We start from the raw sequence: 21,174 nt of genomic DNA, 5'->3' as shown, positions 1-21,174 counted from the left end.
CCAAGGAAAGAGGCTTTATGGACCCCCACTCCTTGCCGCCTGCTGGGACCAGGCTGGCCTCTTGTGAGTTCACCCTCAAGGGTGAGGGGTTGTCATACCGTGTCCTAAATGTGGGACTGAGGTTCTGCGAGGTTCTGCAGCTTGCCCAAGGACCCCGTCCCTGAGCCGCTGAGCCCAGAGGGAGGAATCCTGCTCAGCCCACTCCCGCAGCCTCTTCCAGACGATCTCTCCCAGAGCCAGTGCTAAGAACCGCAGGGTGCCATTCCTGACATCGCTTTGGGGTAAAGGGAAAGAACCACGGATGAGAAGCACATTCATTTTTAATAAATCATTTATTTATCCAACTTTCAACCCTGATAGTGAATGAAGCCTGTTCGTTTCTTAGTCTCTGGCTGGAGTCTGATTATGAGACTGTTCCATTGCCATGGGGCTGGGGCCCGAGCTCAGATCCCAGCCTCAGAGGAAATGAGTATTGCTCAAATGAGGGAGACTGGCGCTTTATTACAAAAACAAAAAATACCAATAAGATCAGAAAGGGGTGGTTGACGCCTTTGAGGCAGCTGCTGTGTCTCCCCTGCTTGCCCCCTCTCCTGCCTGCTGCGGATGAGAGCACATGGGGATGAGACTCGGATGGAGAGGCTCTGGCACTTAACTAATAAGGCCCCCTGCTGGCCTGTTTCTGGAGACTGCCCCCCTGCCAGGCTGGCTAGGAAAGTCCGAGGCGGCCGCGGGCAGGCTCTCGGGTGGCCAGCAGGGGGCAGCAGTGCAGCCGTTGCGCCTCATCCCAGCACAGACACCACGTGGGTTGGAAGTTCTGGTTCAACAGCCCCAGATGGGGAGACTGTGGTCGCTGTAAACAAGGTGATCTTCCCACACTGACAGTGCAAAGCTCCCAGGTTCCTGGAATCGGCATGCTTGGCCTGAGGCAGTGCCCTGGCTGCAGGTCTGGTCTAAAACCACATGTTCTGTGAGAAGCACCACAGGAAAGGTCCACCCCTGGTGGCTGCTTCTGCGGGGGCCCAGCGGATGGTGACTGGCGGCAGTCCCCACACTCCTCTCTGCTCTCAGGCTCTGTGACTACCCCAGGTTCCTCCCAGGAGGCCACGCCAACAGCTCACATCTGACATGAGAGCCTGAGTGCCAGGGCCAGGCATTTCTAGGTTATTCTCTAGGACTTGTTCTAATTTCTAGCACCTTCCCCCATTCAGGATAAAAGAGGCCCGATCCAGCTAGAGGACAGGTTTTCTCCCGTCACCTTAGAGCTCCCAGGTAACACCCCCTGAAGGCACATGGACAAGCTGCTCCCAGACCCGCTGCCCGCCCACCTCCCACAGGCACGATGCCACCTCCCCGCCGAGCGGTCACTGCAGTGGACAGCTCCAGCCCACCCAACCCACACTTGCTCTGCAGGGTCTCATAGCAGCTGCTCTTTTATCTTTTCTATTCAAGAAAAACAAACCCTTGTCCCCTTTTCTGCCAGCAAGAGGCCAGAGAGGATCGGACCAATGCAGAGGACAAGCTACCCACCTGGCCTCTGGCTTCTCTCCTCGCCCTTCAAGAGCACTCGCACTTCCCTACTGAGCTAACCTCTCGCGAGTCTTACAGAGCCCTCTGGACCCAGGGTCAGGAGGTGGAAGTCAAGGCAAGTGTGGATTCAGCACCGGCAGGCCTGGTGGCCCTCTCGAGCCCCCGAGGGTACTGGCTGGGACAGGCTGACTAGCCCCTGCAGGGGTTTATCGCTCGGAGTCGGAGAAGGAGGAGGGCTTAGTCCATCTCCACACCAGCATGTCTTCTCCAGCCACGCGGTGGGACTCTGTCTGGATCCGGGATTCGTTGGAGGCCAGGAACTCCACGGCCCGGTCCCAGACCCGCTTCATGCGTCTCCTGCAAAGAGAGGGGCCAGGCTCAGCAGGCGCGCTGGGGCTTGGCTGCTCTGCCCCGCACTGCCAAGGGAGGCCAGCTGGTCTGTGGAGCCCCTGTGTATAAAGGGGGACAAAGCTCCGAGATACCACACAGAACTTATCTATGGGAGGACCAGCCATTAGGTACTAACAGACTCCTGCAAAAGGAAGCAATTTCTTGGGCCCTGGAAAAATGACTCCCCGACCATTACTGTTCCAAAAGCATTCAATTAAAGGGAGCGGAGAGGGTCCAGAGGTATCCAGAGCAGGCCTGGGTGTCCAGGTGGGAAGGGGCTGTGCTCACCGGGCCTGTTTTTGCAGCTACCTGGCCAGGCGGCTCCCAACCAGTGCAGCCTCCATCTTAATGCCTCATGTGAGCTAATTAGAGTGGCTGCTGGGCTGCTGAGCCCAACTCTGCAGCACTTCAGGGGGTGGGGAGGAGCTAAGCATCTAACAGGGCGGCCAAGAAGCTGTGGCTGCCCCTGGAAGCAGAGCCCCTGCCCGGGCAGGGCCCCTTCCGGCTGGCCGGCCTTGGGCTCAGCCCCGTAGCCAGAGGCCCCCCTCTGCTGGGTCCTCAGGGCCTCGCACCCCCTCAGAGCCCTGTATTCCTCTCCCACCTCCAGACTGCATGGGAAGACTCCAGGGCCTCTGTGAGGCCAGGGAGGGTTATTGGATGCCCACCCTTTGATGAGCCCCTGCTTTTTGTCAGCACTGCAGACCACCTCTCCATGAACCAACAAGTGGACGGGAGCAGGAAGGCCCAGGCTGGGGGGGACAAAGGCAGGAAGCTCCTGGCGTGGCCCGTGAGTCAGGAGGCAGAGGGGTGTCAAGGCTTGCTTCCCTGGGTCTAGGTCCTGCCACTGACCAAATCCCACAGCAGGTTAGCAGGCCCAGGTGCTGGACTGGCGAAGGCCACACATGCCTGAGGACTGAGCCTGTCACGCCCTGAGGGGGAGGCAGCCTGCGCCGTGTGGGCCGTCCTTCTCAGACTGCCTGTTAACAGATAATGAACAAGCCGCTGAGCAGCTGCTCTCCTCCGCTGCCTGCTTTCCTCACATCTCTTTCCATCTCTCGGGAGCAGGCGCTCATCCACAGGGCACATCCGAGTGTGCCCATGCAGGCCCGGCAGGAGCTCGTGTCCTTGAGTCCAGAGCTAGGCTGCACAGATGGGCAGCTCGGAGGTGAATCAGGCTGAGAATGGCAGGGCGTGAGCTTCCCGGGGGTCACTCAGACCCTGCAGGGTGACTGCCTACAATCTCTGCTGATGCAGGGAGCTGAGGCCTGGCGGCTCAGCCCCATGACAAGCTGCCACGCCACTTCCTGCTCTCGTTTAACCGAACATGTTGCATATAATTAAAGCCCGAGCAATAGCGGCTGCTCTCGAACGAATGCTCAAGTGCTAGGCGATCCACGACTTAGCGAGCTGCGAGGCCATCTCCCCGACACCCTGCCCCCCTTTTCCTTAGCACTTGTCACTATCTGTTGGTACACATTTTCCTTATGCATCTTCTCCTGTGTCTTCCTCCTTAGAACCAATGCTCTAGCAGGCAGGGAATTTGCTTCTTCCCCTCTGCACCGCCTCCCCATGACCCAGTGTAGCATGGCATATAGTAGGTACGCAACAAACACTTGCTCAGTGAACGAATGACAGCCTCTCTTCACCTCAGCCCTCTGCACAGTAGTGGTATTATCTCTGTTTTATGGATGATGAAACTGGCTTAGGGAGGTCGTTACCCGTGGCCCCATGACTCCTGGCAGGAATTAGGTGGTGTCTGAATACACCAAGTGGCCTCTCCCTGGAAGCTAGAGGGCCATGTGGCTGCCTCATGCCGGGGACAAGTACAAGCCCCACACCTCAGTCTGCTCTCTCTAAGCTTCCTGCCCGCACCTTTCCAGGGGGTGGGGTGGGCGTGACAATTAGCAAGCATCTTCACATTTAAAAGTGGCCCTTAAATGTTCAACTCTTCCAATTCCTCTTGGGTTGAGCAGAAAGGGATGACCTGACCACAGAGCCTGGCAGGGGGCACAGAAATGCCACCCCGTGGGCCTCTGAGCATGTTTCCTAACTTCCCTGTGCCTCACCTCCTCACCTGTAACACGGGGTACTCACTGTTCTCCCCTTCCAGGGCCATGGGGAGGGTCGAGTGAGTGAGCGAGTACGTGTGCGCCTCCAGGGCTCAGCACACAGCCAGCACTGAGCATGCGCGAGGGCTTAGCACCACTGAGAGGACGCCTTCAGGCCAGAGACTGCAGCAGGATCTCCTAGCAGGCCCTGCTGGCTGCCCCTGCTTCTCTCAGGGACCCACCCAGCACCTGCAGCCCATGTGGAAGGTGGCCCTGGAGTCCAGCGTGACACGCCTGCCGTGTGCGCTGGAGGCTGACTCTCCTGGCCGCTGTGAAACTCTTTCAACTACATGTATGTATGTATGTGTGTGTGGGAGATGCACCAGGATATTTTAGGTAATACATGTTTCTGACTGTGGGTCATGGCTAAAAACGTTTCAAAACCAGTCTCCTCCTTGCCTGTGACTGATTCGAGAGTAGGTAAGTGAGCAACTCTGGCCTTAGTGGGGCCTCACGCAGTGCGTCACGGGCGGCACTGGGAAGGTTTTCTCTCGCTCGTGGGAACAACAGTAAGCCCACCTCCCCCTGCTGGCTGTGACGAGGCAGAGGAGACGGAACCAGACCTGACTGTCTGTGCCCAGCACCCACGTGACTGTGGGCTTCCACTCATGGGAAGCCACCAGGCGCTTCCCTGCTCGAGCCCCTGGGGGAGGGAGGTGGTTCCAGCACTTGCTGCTCAAAGCTCCGAATCAGTACCCAGTGCTGCTGCTGCTCCCTCTACCGACACAGCCCCGCTCCGTACTGCCCGTCTGGGCGTGGACGGCCCCACCTGTGACGCGGCCCCATCTGTGACACGGCCCTACCTGTGACGCGGGCCCAGCGGGAGGCTGTGGCCTCCCGTGGTGTGCGGGGAGTGCCAGGACTCACCGGCTCTGTGGGGGGATGAGGCTGTCGCGCACGTGCAGGATGCCCACGTACGGGTAGCGCTCCATGTCCTGCTCCCAGTCCACGTAGTGGTCCTGCACCACATCTGCAGGGCAGAGGGCACGCTTAGGGCGAGGAGCTCCCGGGGGGCCAGCGCCCTTTCCCCAGGGGCCACACACCTATGATCTTCTTCACCATCTCGTACATGGCCTGCTCCTCCTCTTCCAGCTTGCGCCACCGGTATTTCAGGAGGATCAGGAGCCCCCACAAAAAGGCCAGGCCTGTGCAGGAAGGAAGAGCGCACCATTAACCACTCACACCGCGTCCGGCTGCTCAGCCCTCGCTGAATCTCACACAGGCGAGCGGCCGGCTGGAGGCTGTGGGTGAGCTGCACGTGTGTTCTGAGTACCTACTACGTGCCGGGCCCCGGGCTAGCATGCAGCGACAAGGGACGAAGCAATGCCAAGGGAGAACAGATTATGAAGTGGTCATCGTCCCCCCAGCTGCTGTCACCACACAGGTGTCTCCAGCCGCCCAGCACTGGCTCCGCCCAGCCTCATCCTGGGGCTCTCAATCCCTCCCTGTGAGAACCCGGGGCTTCACACATCCATCCATCCACGCCGGGCCCTCTGTATTCCGAGATGCTGCTGCCGATAATGACGTCTGTGCCCACAGCATGGGCGAGGGCGCCATGCGCACGCCCACATGCCTGTGATCTGTAACTCGACTACCTCGGCAGAGCCGGCAGCTCCTATGACTCGGGCTCTCGCCCTCAGACTCCCTGAGGTCTCTGCTCAAAGGCGGCCCGGCTGTCGGGAGACAGGCCTGTGCTGCTTTTCAGCTCACACCCTGTGTCCTTCCCGCTTTCATTAGGCATCTGTAGCTACCCAGGAGATGTTTACATTGTTCAGGGAGTAAAATTAGGCCAGGCTCCTATTGCGTCTCCCCCATCTCGCCCCTCACAGCCGCCGGCCCTGTGGGGTCCTGGAAGGGACGCCCTCCGGCCTGGGCCAGGCCCCCTCTCAGGCACACAGACAGTCAAGGACATTTTCGAGTTATCCTCATGCTCCCGCCACCAATCTCCACAGGTAAAGACGACCCAGGGCAGAGGCTGACTCGTTCACGTCCTCTGTTTTATTACACAAATGAACTCTCAAGGGCGGGGTTTCTGTAACTCATCGTTCCTGCCTCGGGTCCCCTGGAGGCATTGAGTGTGAGGAGTCCTGGGGGGTAGGGGTGGGAAGGGGGCCCAGGACTTACACCAGAAGAAGATGAGCACGTGGGTGACAGCGGTGAGGAGGGCCCGGCTCAGGCGGCAGCTCACGCCCATCCGGGGGCGGGCGGATTCTAAGCAGACCACCTGGTCCACGGCAGTCACCAATTCCGACGGGTCTTCCCCTTTCAACCTGACACAGGACACGGGGTTGTAAGTGTGTCCAAAAGCTCTGAGGAGCCGCAGTCTAAGCCCCACTTTAAAAAGGAAGAGAAGGAAGGAGGGGCTTTGAGGCCTCTACTTGCTTATAAAATGGACTTAGTATCCTGGTTACACTCTTTCCAGAAATTTCCCATGTTGGCTACTTAGAAAGAATAAAGCTTTAAAGAGGCAGCAGGCTTGAACCCCTATTGCTAAAGTGACGTCCCCCTTGTTGGGTCTTTGACAGCCCCTCTCAGCGTGCGGAAGATTAAACTGTAAATTGGATTCCCACCTCCCAGCATAGAGAAATGGAAATGTTTACTGAATCGCTGGCTTTGCACTGCATGGTAAGAACTGAAAGAATCTGGGCGAATGTGCTTTTCCTTGGTGACAAGGAGGCACATAAGCTGTTTAAGTGTAAGATCCTGGGGTGCCGCAAGGCTTGGCACGAAAACTGCCAGGCTCTCAGAGACCAGGTCCCAGCCACAGCGCCTCCGCCCTGGCCCCAGCAAGGTGTCAGGACCCAGGACACCCACCCCATCTTGCAGCTAGGTGACAAGCCCATGCCCTTGACGGCACACGAGAATGGCTGGTACCTGGTGTCCTGATTTCTCACCACACACTTTGAGCACTGGTCGTCTGAGCTGGGCTCAGCCACCCGCCAGGCTGCCACCCCAGTGTGAAAAGGTGAGTATCATTCTCCTGTCTAGCAGCTGCATATTCTCCTCCGCCTTTTCTAACACAGGAAATTCAGCCACTCAGGGAAGCTTTATTTTTTTTTTAAGCCAATGAATTTTAATTGTGCCATGCATCCAGTTATCAAGCTTTAGGCTGAGCTGCCCTAGGGGCTTCTGCTGGATGCACTGCTGATGGAATTAGTAATTTGGGGGGATTAGAGAGGAAGAGAACAAAACCCTAGAGTCTGTTTTAGTATCAGGAGCTGTAACCTGAGCAGAGACCCTGACAAATCCTGAGGAATGGGAGCAGGGTGACAGGCCGTGCTTTCCCAGCAGGGAAATGCTGGCTGTCTGGCCATAGACTGGTCCCCTCCCTCTTCCGCCCCCCCAGGGCTGAGCAGCCAGACGGGGCCTTTCAGGAAGGCGAAAGGGCGCACTATCTCTGCTAACTGCTCACCAGAGAGAGAAATGAGGCGGAACTCCCCAGTCAGAATAAAATCCAGTCTCTCCTTTTGCAATTTCCATACTGAGTGAAACCAACATATAGAATCATTTCATCTACAAATGAAAACTAGCACCCGAGGAAAGGATGTGTAGAAAAATGCTTTCTCCAGAAAACCATGCAGAGCCGGTGAATTAAAAAGGTACAGACTGAGTTACTTGAAGCAGGTCTAGCTAAGACACCGAGCTAACATCCTGACCCCTGGGTTTTGTGTCCCATCTTGAAATTGCTCCTTATACTGCATTCCTACTGTGTCTTCTGTCCATGGCCAGCTCTAAGCCTAACCTACAAGCACGCAGCTGGGAGACAGGCCCTCTAACCTTCAGACCTGAGACCCTCTGTTGCAGACACTTCTGTTGGAGCGCTGGAGTGAGGAGTCAGCGGGTGGGCGCGGACAGTGGCCGCAGGGACGCACAGCTGGGCTGCCACCTCATCATGCCCCACCCACACTCACCAGATGCCTACGTCTTTGTTACTGCTCAGTATCCAGGCCAGTGCAGCTTCAAACTTGGCAGAGGAGCTGCCAGTCACGTTCTGTGGGAGGGGCGGGAGAAGGTTAGTTCTGCGTCTGGGCGGGGTGACCAGAGCATTAGCTGCCATTGGCCTAAGGAAGCCTCTCCTATGTCCTCCGCACACCCCCAAAGCCCTGTTCTGCATGAAGGAAATCTGGGGCTGATGAGAGCCAAGGAAGAGGCTGTAACTGGAGGAGGTGGCGAAAGCACACACAGGAAAACAATGTGGGTTTGAGGCAGCCGAAAGAAGACAATTTTCTTAAGGAATAAAAAATTAGGCCAGAGAGGTGGCAACTCCTCTTGGGTAAAATGAAAAAAAAGTGTGCAGGTTGTCAGGCCTCATGGCCAGTCCTAGCTGTGTGACCCTGGGCAAGTCTCTGCCCCTCTCTGGGCCTTAGTTTCCTCATCTCTGACATGAAAACTGGACAAGGTGACTGAGATTTCTGCCAGCTCCAAATATCGAAAATTCTATCATCCTGAAGACTTGAAGAAAATCAAATGGACTCTGAACAATCCACACAGTACTTAAGGGGAGAGAATGGACAGGTGAAATATAGTCCTTAAATCTGCTGAGAAGGGGAGAAAAGCAAACCAAAGGAGGAGCAGGTGACAGAACCATTTCAGAAGGGGTGGCCTGCGGCGGCCTGCACCCCTGGTCAGCAGTGAGCTGTCACCTTGGGCCCAGTCACCCCCACTGCTGCCTTAAGGTACCCTAGCACTCGACTAAGTTAAAAGAAAAAAAAATTGGGGAAAGCAAGAAAGCCAAAAACCCAAACACAAAATGAAAAGGGAAACAAAAAAACAAACGAGGGGTTTGAAAGATCAATACAAAAGCACCAGGCCCTCCCGAGGATGTGCGAGCACCCCAGCCTACTCACGGCTAAGTATTCCTGGGCTTCTGTTACAGGAATACATTTGCTTTTGAGCTTCTCTGGATTTCCACATTCAAAATTACCTAGGAGAGAAAAAACACACATTCAAACACAAACAAGAGGTGAAAAAAAATTACTCTGAAACACGAAAAAAATGCAGCCAGAATCAAGCCATCAGCTCTGCTAGGGAGCATGTGGCCTGGCCCTCAGGCTTCTGTGGGACATCTTCACTCTGCAGCAAGATCAAAAGCCACTTAGCTTGGATCGATTCCAGATCATTAAAACCTGACCTGCAAAGCAGTGCAGCGATTTGCATTAAATGACTAAAAAGCTGCCCAATACCAAGGTCTGTTTGCAATTGATCCCTAAAAGGATCAGACAGATAGCTTTGGAAGGTACTGGAACGGCACTATAAATAAACACAGCCTGAGAAAGAGAAAGGCACGGAGGCCATAGGTGCTGCAGGGACTCTGACGCACAATAGAGGCAGGAGACCTGCAACGCCAGGCCCACTGTTTCGAGGGGTCCTGGGAGGAATGTCCAAAATGTCCCATGGAGAAAGGGGGCCTGTGGGGACAGAGTGCCAGACAGCAGTTTCCAGGCTCTCGGCCGCACGTAGAAAGGTGCTGGCTGTTATCAGATGGCCATCAGCTGTTGCCAGTTAGCCATTAGCCACTAATACAACTGCCGGGGCTCCGCTCCGTGAAGGGGTTGGTTGGTTGGCAGAGAAGCGGATTGCGGATCGTGTGGTTCCTGTTTTCTGTGTCTCTAACCCAGCCGCCAGCAAGACTATAGTGGTGTGACTTCCCTGTCTATGGCTCCCTGGGTGTTCCTTTTTGGCCTCACCATGTCCTGCGGTCGTTTGCGGGGAGTGGGAGCTAAGTCCCTGCATTACACATGGCACAGTGAGCAAGGTATGGTTCCGGCCAGACTTCCCAAGGGGGAAACGGAGCAGTTTATATGTATGAAAGCTGTTTCGGGAGACCTGTGAGGAGCGGCACCAGGAGCAGGAGACGCAATCTGCTTGGTAGAAACATGACCCCTCAGTGAACGGTGGTCCTCTCAAGCTCCTGGATGGCACGCCGCCCTGTTGGCCATAGCAGGCGTTGCCTGCTTTTTGGTGGTCTGCTGCTGCTGCCGTGGGCTCCTACTGTTGTGGACAATTTATACCAGGGCCACCACCCACTCGGACACCGGGCACGGAGAGCAGGATTCTGGCCAGGTAGGAATGGTGCCTGACTCTGGGCAGGAGGACATGTGGCCCCCACACAGTGTGTGGTACCCGGTAGCCACTATTCTCAGGAGTTAGATCCCCGTGGAGGGGTGGGAGGACATGGATGGTTCTCCAACCAGCACAACCGGAGAAAGCGAAGGTTGTTGTGACTGTGGGGGCTGGGAGGTGCTTGCTAAGGCGGCCCAGGTGAGGGACTCGTAGTCCCAGGAGAAAACGCTTGCTGAGTCCTCGGTGGAGGCTGCAGGGGAGGTCGAGGTCATCCCTCACCCCCAGGTTGGGGAGGACTTGGAGCCCTCGCCCTGGGGGGAGGGCACACATTGTGAGGCCTACTGTCGTGCAGGGCGGCCTGCAGGGTCTCAGCTCCCGCTCCCCACATCAGAACGCAGGATATGGTGAGGCCAAAAAGGAACACCCACGGAGCCATAGGTAGGGGAGTCATACCACTATAGTCTCACTGGAGGCTGGATTCACACAACGTGTGACCTGCTGCCCGCTTTTCTGCCAATCAACCGACTCCACTCGACTTGACTCACCAACCAGTGCAGCCACGGCAGTTATGTCAGTAGCCAACTGGCTAACCGGCTAGAGCTGACGGCCATCTACTACCCGAGCCAGCACCTTTCCACGTGAGGCCGAGAGCCTGGAAACTGCTCTCTGGGGCTTTGTCCCCACACTAACGCACAGCCCTGGCGAATGACTGTGGACTATGGGGAATTGCCTTCCATCTCTGATTTGATGGACCGCTTGACTGTTTGCTTGGGAACGTACCACCATGCAGTGGAACCGGCGGATGTTTGCTTCCTGCGCCTCACCTGGCCGCCAGTGAGAGTACATGGGCCCCTTGGCTGTGAGCCACTGTTGTTCCAGCATAGTGCCCTGGGGAACCCTAGCTATGCCCAGGAGGTCTGACTGTGCCCAGAAGGACTGGTGGTGCCCTGGGAAACCCTGGCTGTGCCCAGAAAGTGGGTGGACATAGAGGGAAACCCCCTGGGACATTACTTGAACTGGACTGAAACTTGTGAGCTGGGTTCCTGACACGGGGCCTCTTGCAGAAGACGCTTGTGTAGATTGTGAGGCGAAACCCTGTAGGGGTGGAGTGTAGGGACAGAGAGCAGTTTCCAGGCTCTCGGCCTCACGTGGAAAGGTGCTGGCTCAGCTGTGGCTGATTGGCTGTCGGCTGTGGCCGGTTAGCTGATTGGCCGCTGGTATAACTGCTGCGGCTACGGAGGAGAGCCGAGGACTGCCGAGGATTGCCGAAGAGCCGAGCAGAGCCGAGGAGAGTGGAAGAGGAGAGCCAAAGAGAGCGGAAGAGAGGAGAGGAACAGGGTCAAGAGAGTGGAGGAGAGTCGTCGGTCGGTCGGTTGGCAGAAAGGTGGATGGCAGGTCACGCGTCCAGTGAACCCAGCCTCCAGTGAGACCATAGTGGTATGACTCCCCTACCTATGGCTCCGTGGGTGTTCCTTTTTGGCCTCACCATATCCTGCGTTCTTGTGTGGGGAGCGGGAGCAGAGACCCCGCAGGCTGCCCCGCCTGAAAAATGGCACGACAATCAGGCCTCCGCGCACGACAAATTGCGCAGCGAGCAGGGTCTCCCGCACGACAAGTGGAGTGTGGGGACAGAGAGCAGTTTCCAGGCTCTTGGCCTCACGTGGAAAGGTGTTGGCTCGGTTATTAGATGGCCATCAGCTGTTGCCGGTTAGCCATTAGCCACTAATGTAACTGCCGTGGCTACGCTAGGGGGTTGGTTGGATGGAAGAGAAGTGGACGGCAAATTGTGCATCGTGTGGCTTCTGCTTCCTGTGTCTCCAACCCAGCCGCCAGCGAGAATATAGTGATATGACTCCCCTACCTATGGCTCTGTGGGTGTTCCTTTTTGGCCCCACCATATCTCGCATTCTGATGCGGGGAGCGGGACCAGAGACCCTGCATGACAGGGCGTCTGCATCTGGACAGTGAGCAGGGCCTCAACAGTGCTCCAAAGCTCCCTTCTGAGCACTCTGGGGGGCCAGCTCCCACCTAGGATGGAGCTGGGAGCCTCCCCTAGTCCTGCCAGCTTGTGGGTCCAGAGCAAAAGCCACCTCCTCTGGAAGGCCCCAGCCTGTGGGGGCTTCTTGTTTAGCCAGATTGCTCTGAACTTGGGGGCCTGCCATAGCCCTTGGCTTTTGATCACCTGCCATGGTTCACTCACCATGAGCCGCTGCACTGCCAGACCCCTTGAGAGCAGGGCCTGTGCAGGCCTGGGCACGTAGAGATCCTTTACCATCACACGTGGTCTGACTGCCCTTGACTTGGCAGTCTGGGGCTTTGGGTGGCCAATCTATGTGTGTCTGTTTGATGGGGAGGGAGCTGCTGAAGGTAATATTAAAAATCTTGAGAGTGAACTGGAGCCTGTCCCTCCAACCTCAAAGTTGACCTTGCCCGTCTGGGTCCTATGACACCAGGTTGGCTTCTCGCATCCTCCTGCTCCCACCCAGACCTCCCTGTCCTGCGAGGGCCGCCTGGACCATTGCCACGGCCTCTTGACTGGTTTCCTCCTCTCCTCTTTCTCATCCACATGTTATTGGTCAACAAAGCTTTAAAATAATTCTACTTAAATGACACTACCCCACGTAAGCTGCTGCCACATTTGCCTTCCTGCCACCTGGCTCTCAGCATGCCTCTCCCCTGCTCAGAAGCCTCCCTGGCCCTCACTGCCTGCAGGACCAAGCCCTAGTGCCCTGGCATCCATGGCTATCCACAGTGGGGCCCAAGCAACTTTTCCAAACTCCATTTCCTGTTTCTCCTTCCCCCATGAAAACAATTGCTTCCACCCCAGACGCTGTAATTTCCTGCCTCTTTGGCTCCACCTTTCCCTTCACATATATATAACCAATCCTACCTGGGCTTCGCGGCCTGGCACAGACGCCACCTCCCCTGTGACACTTTCCTGACTACTCTAGCTGAAAGGCATCACACCTCTTGGGACTTCCAGCCTCTCGGTTCTCATCCAATGACATCTTATATCACCCAGTGATCAGGGAGGTAGGTGGCCTGTCTCTTCTACTAGACCACAGGCAGTCTTTGGGCAGGAGCCGGGCTGAGCCATCTTGTATCCTACAGAGGCCAGCACGATGCCCTGCCCATAGCTGTCTCCACCAGGAGGCAGGCGGAAGGGAGTATGGCTGAGCAGAGCGCCCACACTCCCTGGCAACGTCTCAGTGAGACGCATACCCTCAGGATTGCCCCTGCTACGATTGTTGGAGGACAGCAAGAATCAGGCCTCTTGATGGCATAAACTAGGACCACATAGGGGGGCAGGATGGAGGAGAAATGTCTATTACGATCCACCGTTTAAAATGCAGACTTTGATTTAGTAGGTTTGTGAGGGACCTGACAGTCTGCATTTTCAATAAGCTCCCAGGTGACGCTGCAGGTCCCTGGACCACAATTGAGTCACAAAGGTTTAGAACACCCTTAGGCCTGCATTTATATCCCAAGCACCTGGACCAAAGAAAAATGCCCATGACGACCATGATGCTGTGAGCCCCACCTCCTGCCTTTCCTCTGTGGAGTTCTAGATGCCTCCCTGACCACCTCGTCTCCCACAGTCAGCGGGGAGGGTGGGAGGAGGTGGCGGAGGCCCACAAGGCTGGTTCTGAGCACTGAGGACCCATCAGGGGTCCTAACCTTAGATAAGGTTGGCCCGTAGGTAAGAGGTGCCACATCAATAAGGTAAACAGCCCATGAGACAGCTCCACCTGGTTCTTGTGCCAAGTGTATTTCACACAGGGCACACGCCCTTGGCATTCGCCTGTGTCATCAGCCAGTGATTCTAGGAGACTCCTGGCTGCCAGGTGTGAGAAAGGACCCAATAATGCAAGTGCCCTCTGGCCTCAAGGAACGTGTTTACCAAATAAAACAATAGGGGAGCCTTCTGGATGGATGCGTTTTCAGGGGTCTTTCCTGGGGTTGCTGAGATTACCTTCCTCCAGAGCACAACACTTGACTTCAATTTTGTAAAAGAAAAAAAAAGACAGATCCAGGATCACTGAGTAACAGGGAGACGGAACTCCTGAGACTATCAGGGCCTCGCCCAGGGTCCTGCAGCCCAACGGGGCCATCAGGACCAGATGTGACACCAGGCCCTGGAGGGCTGGAAGGGCCTGAAGGTACTCAGCCCACCCTGCAGACCCCTGCCACCCGCACAGGCCTCCACCTGGAGTAGGGAGGTCCCCCAGGTTGGAGCACGCAGACTGAGACCTGGGCCCTCGCACCCTCCAGGGCAACAGGGACCCCCCAAACAGTTGGTGGGGGCATCTGGAGAAGGGAGCACATCTGCTGAGAGGCCTGTACACCTGCCAGGACCCCTTAAACAGGATGTGAGAACCAAATGTGTTTTGCCCAAATGCAAGGCTTTAAAACAATGTGTCAGAGTGGAGAAGAGAAGGGGAGACATGTTCTGAATGTGTCTTCTAAGCGACAACCACAGAGCATCTCGGCCCCCCCGGCCAGCCTCCGCCTCGCTGGCCGGGGCAGTGGCCCACACCCGCCCACCAGGTCCCTCAGGCCTCGGGGACCGACTCACCCGCTTGGATGGCCAGGAAGTTGTACAGTTCGTGCAGCACCTCCAGCAAAGCCGCCTTCTGCTTGGCCTGACAGAACTGAAAGGGCACAGGACAAGTGGTCAGCAAAGACGGGGCGCAGAGGGGAGTCTGTCTGTTTCTACTTCGTCAGCCACACTATTAAGTACTACGCAGCAAGGAACACCTCGTACTTTTAAAAAATAAAAACAAATTCTGCAAAATGCTGGGCCCAAGGACAGGGTCGGTAAACATGGAGCTAACTGACTGGAAAGGAACTCGGGGAAAGCCGAAGCAGAGCTGAAAGCAGACACAGTAACTAAGGGTCTGCCGCCCTGGAGGCTCCCCGGTGGCGGCCCCCTGGTTCCATGGGAATCAAGGCCATTACGTGGGGGTGTGGTGCAGAGGCCACGTGGGGAAATGCACTAAGTGGTTCCCTTCCTCAGAGGGAAAGCAAGCGCTGCTCTGCTGTATCTTATCCCCACCCTGGGCTATTCCCGCATGTGTTTTGGAGTCAAATGTCTATCATCTGCCTGTGGGTTGCCTGCTTTGTGGACTATCTGCTTGCAGATGTTTTAGACGGGATTCCCCTAGAAAAGTAACATTTCTAGAAATCGTGAAACTGTTGGAGGGAAAGCCATCTGTATGAGCAAACAGGGCTAGGGATAGAAGCATACCTGGACCTCCAGCGCCTGTTAACAGAACTCCCGCCGTTCTGCTAGACTTAGGATCTAGAACACTAAACGGCTGCTCTTCCCTGAGAGTAGACGAAGTGCCAGGTACTGTGCTGAGTGGTTTATAGGTGTGTACTGAATCCTCACAATCCTTACTGTACCCCAATTTCTCAGGTGGGGAGCCCGAGGTTTAGAGGCCTTAGTTAAGCCACCAAGATCCCACAGCCTGTAAGTGGAGTCAGGCCAGTCAACTCCAAGCCCACTCCCCCCGTCTCCCCCAGTCACACACACTTCGGGCCTCCTTTGGGGTGTCACTGGACAAAGCCCTGGACCGGAAGCCAAGAGCCTGGGTTTTCAGTGGCTCTGAGACTGGCTCTGCAACTACAGAAGGAACCAAAGTTGTTTTCCTCCTCAGGGCTCATCTGTTGTCCTCATCTGAAAAGTGAGGGCTTGGTTTCTAACACTCAGAGGCCAAGATCTGTCCCCTTATGTTGCCTAAAGACCCCAAAGCCTTCACAAGATACAAAACGATGTAACCAAGATTTGTACACATGACCATAAATGTGCAGAAACGACTCACGTGTCTATCAGTAGAGTTAGGTACCCCAACTACTTTTAAAGAATGTTTAATGGTATGGGAAATGTTGACAGTGTTAAACATCATTGAATATACATTGAGATCCCGGTTCTATAAAATACATACACAGAGATAAGATGGGAACGAAATGTCCCCAAAACGTTAATGGTGATTATCTCTAGGTGGCAGAATCATGGGTGATTTTTCTTTGCCACATTTTCCAAGTTTTCTACACTAAACATCTATTACTGTCACAACCAGAAAAAAGGCAGTAACAATTAACACTGTTCCAAACTCCCCAACATTCAGGCAGAGCAGGGCTGATACAACCTAAAGGAAACAGGACAGAAGGTACCAGACAACAAGGCAGCCTGATTAAGACAACACTCCTACTCCCAGCCTGTCCCCACGTTTCAGTGGCACAAAGGCAGGAGGAATAACACAAAATGTCAGAGACAGCTTAGAAGGGAAAAAGTTTCAAATGCCCAGCAGGGTTCTGGGTGAGCCGGAGCCACCCAAAGAAGACCACTTTCAGCAAGAACCTCAGCAAAGCCCGACGTGCCTCCCATCCTGCCTGGTGCCCCATGAAATCACAGCTTCTCGGAGCCTATGATGGCCCAGACCCTGCCTTTCCATGCTGATGTTACAATACCCAGTCTGCTCACTGAGCACCTTTACAAGGACCTGGCCTGTGCTTGTCTGGGCTCATTCGAGTAGGGCATAAGCACGTCCAGCTCAGAGGAGGGCCAGGGAACAAAGCTTTCATTCAATCGTGGATCTGCTACATTGAGCTGTGAAGGGCAAAGAAACAGAAACCAGGGAGCCTTTTTCTAATTAAAAGACCAAAAAAGTAGCATCACCAGAAAAGCCTTACAGAAAGTTATTTTTTTTCCTCTTTTTGTTTTCAGTCTTCAAAATTCTAGTTTCCCATCTGGCTGCTGCCTGCGTTTCTGGGCCACTTCCTTTAAACATCAATTGCAGTTTTGATGATGGAAGGCAGATGAAACTTATTATGAAACTACTTTTATAGAACAATTGGAAAGCAAAGATACTTGGTGGGTGAGTTCAATAAATGAATGTAATAAAACACCCCCAAATACCGTGTTTCCCCGAAAATAAGACCTACCTCAAAAATAAGCCCCAGTTAAGATCTCGGCCAGACGGATGCATTAAGTACATTATAATGATGTTCCAGATGACATGACTGTATCTGAATAAATGTTGATTGTCGCACATGAAAAAATAAGACATCCCCTGAAAACAAGCCCTAATGCAGCAAAAATGAATGTAAGACCCGGTCTTATTTTTGGGGAAACAGGGTACAACACTGCTGAAGTCCAAGGGAAATAAAACCGGTACCTGTACCAGGAGGCCCCTTGATTAATGTGGGTAACAGAGTCAACGCAGGGGCCTCGAGATGACCAGGTGTCATTTCCTTCCCAGCCGTCGGGCTGCTGGATGGATACTGAGAGCCCAGGAGGCCGGGCACTGCACACTTAGTAATCAGACTACTAAGTCATGCCCTCGGGCGGCACAAGCTCCTCCTGGTAGGATTTAGGATCCGAAAATTGACTGCCTCATGTTTTCCCCAGACTGCCAGCATCCCAGCTCCTCACTAATGCTCCTCTCACGACTCAGAAGTGGATGGCGCTGCTCACCTTCCCAAATATTATTTGTAGGGAACATTAAAGCTTCATAAAACAAATTTATAGACTAAATGGGCCAATTCCACTTCCGATGTGTTTAACACCCCCTACCCCCCCATGACTTTCAAATTAGAACAGCATTTTCAGAGCCACAGATGTACTACTGGAGAGGAGAATGCAGAACATGGTCTCCTGTCGCTTAAAAACTGCCAGCCCTTCCTCCCCAAGCAGGGAGCTTGAGGTCCTTCAACCACAACTGACTGCCTTCCCCTAGATCGACTTGGGCAGAAGATCAAAGTCCCCGACGCTAAGATTGATGGAAGAGCTTCCTTAACAAGCCCAGGGTTAGATCTGGGAGTGCAATTCTCCGTTTCAAGTACTCCTTCACTGCCACAATTGAGTCTGGCACAAACATAACAGAACGCACTGTGACTCTGGTACATTACAGGAAGCACTCCTGAAAATGATCCTATTATGATCTTTTTCTGGGGGAAGTTTACCTCCTGATGGAGGCTAACATCCTTGGGAGGAATAAAAGCTAGAGAAACGCAAACTCACCTCATCTGTTTTTTTCTCACAGTCCACTGGCAATAATTTCACTGAGACCAAGAAAAGAAACAGAGGAAATTAAAAGTGTGGGTTGAGGAAGAGTACAAAAAGGGACCACGCAAAACATTACCAACATAAGGGTGGGATTAGAAAGGTATCATCTAAATGAGGCACTTTGAAAATGCAGATAGTAAAATGTGAGGGTTTACCAGGCCTGGATTAGGAATTAGGGCAGCTGGGTCCTAATGCTAGCTGAAAGTGACTAGCCATGGGACCTGGCCACCCAACCACCCTGACCCTCTGTTCCTCATAAAGCAGATCAATAAAGCCTTCCCTGCTTCACTCAGGGAGGTCAACTCCAAACAAGACAACACACGTGAGTTTCATAAATTACAAACAATGATGTTAAACAGGGATTAACACCATCATGGGAGGGGAACTCCAGGTAAATGCCAGTGTGTCTCCCAGAGCGGTTCTTCGAGCATCTCGGCAGTCAGTATGACTGTTTGACAGCACCAGAGTGGCTATAGTACCAGTACGGTACCACGCACTCCCGGGTTTGCTGAATTTCTCTAGTGGGTGGATAAACTGATCTCATAGTCAAGAAATTAATTGGGTACGTGCATGAGTCTGGGATCCCCATGCCCACAGACTTGTTTATTACACCCAAACATCCCTCTGCTTTAGCTTTCTCCTGCATTTGGGCTGTCCCTGCTAGGCGTGGAAAGATGTGGCCTTGGCTCAAGTCTGAGAGTAGTATTAAGCACATGCATGCTTTGCAAAGAATATGAAAAGTTGGTGAACTAGTATCAGTTTACACTTAAATTTATAAAGATAAGATCTCTCTGTTGTTTCCTTACCCGAGAGGCAAATGTGCCTTTTAGGAAACACAAATCTTCAACTATTCAGGAAACATACTGTCTCCTGCAAGCCACTTATTGGCATGTCTAATCATGTCACTAAGTGTGGACAGAAGCACGGCTGGGAGTGTCCTTGAATTACAGAAGCTTTGCTAACACACTCTATGATGAGCACTGCAAGCAATGATAAATGCTTGCCTTTATATCATTTATATCAATTTAAACCCTTTAAAAGGTTCTTCCACACCTGTCTCATAGGCACAGTTAGTAAAATCTCCCTTTGACAAATGAGGGCCCTGTGGTCCAAAGTGGATGGAGCAAATGGCCTCTTTGGTGCTGCAAAGCTGGGACTCCAACCAGATCCCATCTGTGTGCACTGAAACCTGGGGTGCCTTCAGATGGGCACTAATGTGTGCTTGAGCGAGAGATCAAAAAGGGAAGAAAGAACTAAAAGGGAGTGGGGGTAGGCTTGTCTGTGAGAGGGGGGTGTAGCTTTTTTAGAAAGGGAAAACCAGAGTTTGGGGTGAAAGTAACTACAAATGAGGATTGCTTCCAGCACATGGTTGAAGGGGAGATTAGTAGGGAGGGCTCGGGCAGAAAACGAGAACAGGAGAAAGTGAAGACGGGAATTATTGCTGATGCAGGAATCCCGGCCCTCTCTCCCACAGCTGGAGGAAGGGAAGTCAGGTCTGGAGATAAGCAGACAGCCAGAGGCACCTGACCAAGGCGGGGAACGGGCAGCCTGGCGTTGAGAGGAACAGGTGGTCGTTCGGGTGGACACACGCGCGCCCAGGGCCCTCCCCTGCGCCGGCCCGGGACGTACTGTTGTCCTCCGCCTCCTGTGGCTCCGAGGATTTGCCTATTTTCACCCAGAGGATGATCAGGAAGACGAGCAGCAACACCAGGCTAGCCCAGAGCAGGAACCGGGACAGGTAGCGCTCCAGCCGCCGCCCCCCCTCGGGCCGGGCCCGCGCCGTGCCCGCTGGGCCCGCTCGCGTCCCCCGCAGGCCAGGCCGCGGCACCGGGTCATGGAGGGAGGAGGGCAGCCGCGTCGGAGACGCGGTCCACAAGCGACGGGCCCCGAGACCCGGCGTGGCCCTGTGGAGTGGCCGAGCGTCCTCGTCCTCCTCGGAGCTGCCCCGGACCGAGGCTCGGCGCCTGAGCGGCGCAGGGCGGGCGGGGTAGGCGAGGCCGCGGCTCCCGGACCAGGAAGCCGCGGGCGCCCCGAGATCGCCGAAGGCCCCAGAGGTCGCGTAGGTCGAGCTCGAGGCGAGCGGGGAGAGCCAGGGCTCCGATCGCACAGAGGCCGCGGCGGGCCGGGCGCGCAGCGGCGCCTCCTCGCGCAGCCGGGCCTCCTCCCGCAACCGCTCCTCGCCCCGTGGCCGGGCCTCCTCCCGCTGCCGGACTGCTCCCCGCAGGCGGCGCAGCTTGTTGCGGTACAGGTCCCGGGTGGTATCGGTGATGGGTCCTGGCTGGAAGCCCAGGGCCTGCAGCTCCCGCCGCAGCTCCAGGTCCGACAGGCCAGCCATGGCCAGGACGCCGCCCCCAGCCCACCCCGGCGCGAACTGTACCCGGAACTGCTCCCGCCCGCGGCCGCGGCGGAGCGGGCGGGGCCCTACGCCATGATGGGAAGGTCATTCACGACCGCCATGTTGAGATGGTCGGAGCCAGGCGGCCGCCCCGCCATGATGAGGAGGTCAGACTCAGCCATTATGGCCGCCATATTGGGGAGGTTAGAGGGGTGTTTTTTATGTTTTCTTCCTTTTTTCCTTCCTCTCCCAGTTCAGTTCCTTTGCCTCGCCCGTAAGACCGATCGGTGTTTATTTCTGAATCTTCTGCCCCTTGCGCAGTCCCTCGCACGTGGCAGACACTCACAAAATCCTGTTGATTTAATGCATGAATTGCTTAAGGGTGAAAGGCAAGCCACTACTAGAGTAGGGAGACGGAAACTGCCCCTCTCGGTGTTTGAGGACCATGTTGATCCCTTCTGCGCTCAGGGAAGGGCTTCGTTTGGGTTGTGGAGTAGACCTCAGGCATGCTCTGTGGCTCGCAGGCCTGTGTTTCCGGCGGCACCAAGGGCCTGCAGGCCTGGCCCCAGCTGGAAGCAGGCCTGGCGGGATCTCCTGCTGAAGGGGGCGCCGCTTCACATCCACGGAGGGGGCAGAAGAGCCAAACGCCTTTGGGCTCGAGTGCGCAGTTCAGGCTCTGG

The 21,174-nt window shown here is 55.0% G+C and overlaps 1 protein-coding gene and 1 long non-coding RNA gene across 2 annotated transcripts in view; one reads left to right on the top strand and one right to left on the bottom strand.

The window, feature by feature from the left end:
• Positions 1-313: 313 nt before the first annotated feature.
• On the bottom strand, positions 314-20,547 carry LEMD2 (LEM domain nuclear envelope protein 2). The gene is made up of 9 exons (XM_019738778.3): positions 19,789-20,547; positions 18,115-18,155; positions 14,665-14,740; positions 8,873-8,949; positions 7,937-8,016; positions 6,150-6,295; positions 5,069-5,170; positions 4,893-4,995; positions 314-1,884 (listed from the first exon to the last, which is right to left on the bottom strand). The coding sequence occupies exons 1-9, from the start codon at positions 20,492-20,494 to the stop codon at positions 1,734-1,736; spliced, it is 1,482 nt and encodes a 493-aa protein (XP_019594337.2). The 5' UTR covers positions 20,495-20,547; the 3' UTR covers positions 314-1,733.
• LOC148758867 (uncharacterized) overlaps positions 19,761-21,174 on the top strand; it is a 14,581-nt gene continuing 13,167 nt past the window's right edge. Inside the window, exon 1 of the long non-coding RNA XR_016020352.1 lies at positions 19,761-19,897. This is a non-coding gene — a long non-coding RNA (uncharacterized LOC148758867). The remainder of the gene's footprint in view (positions 19,898-21,174) is intronic.

This window comes from Rhinolophus sinicus, chromosome 2 (assembly GCF_057876585.1).
Source record: "Rhinolophus sinicus isolate RSI-liver-muscle chromosome 2, RSI-T2T, whole genome shotgun sequence".
Taxonomy (NCBI): Eukaryota; Metazoa; Chordata; class Mammalia; order Chiroptera; family Rhinolophidae; genus Rhinolophus; species Rhinolophus sinicus.
The sequence above is the reverse complement of the archived record's forward strand: the minus strand, read 5'-3'. Positions and strand labels throughout refer to the sequence as shown.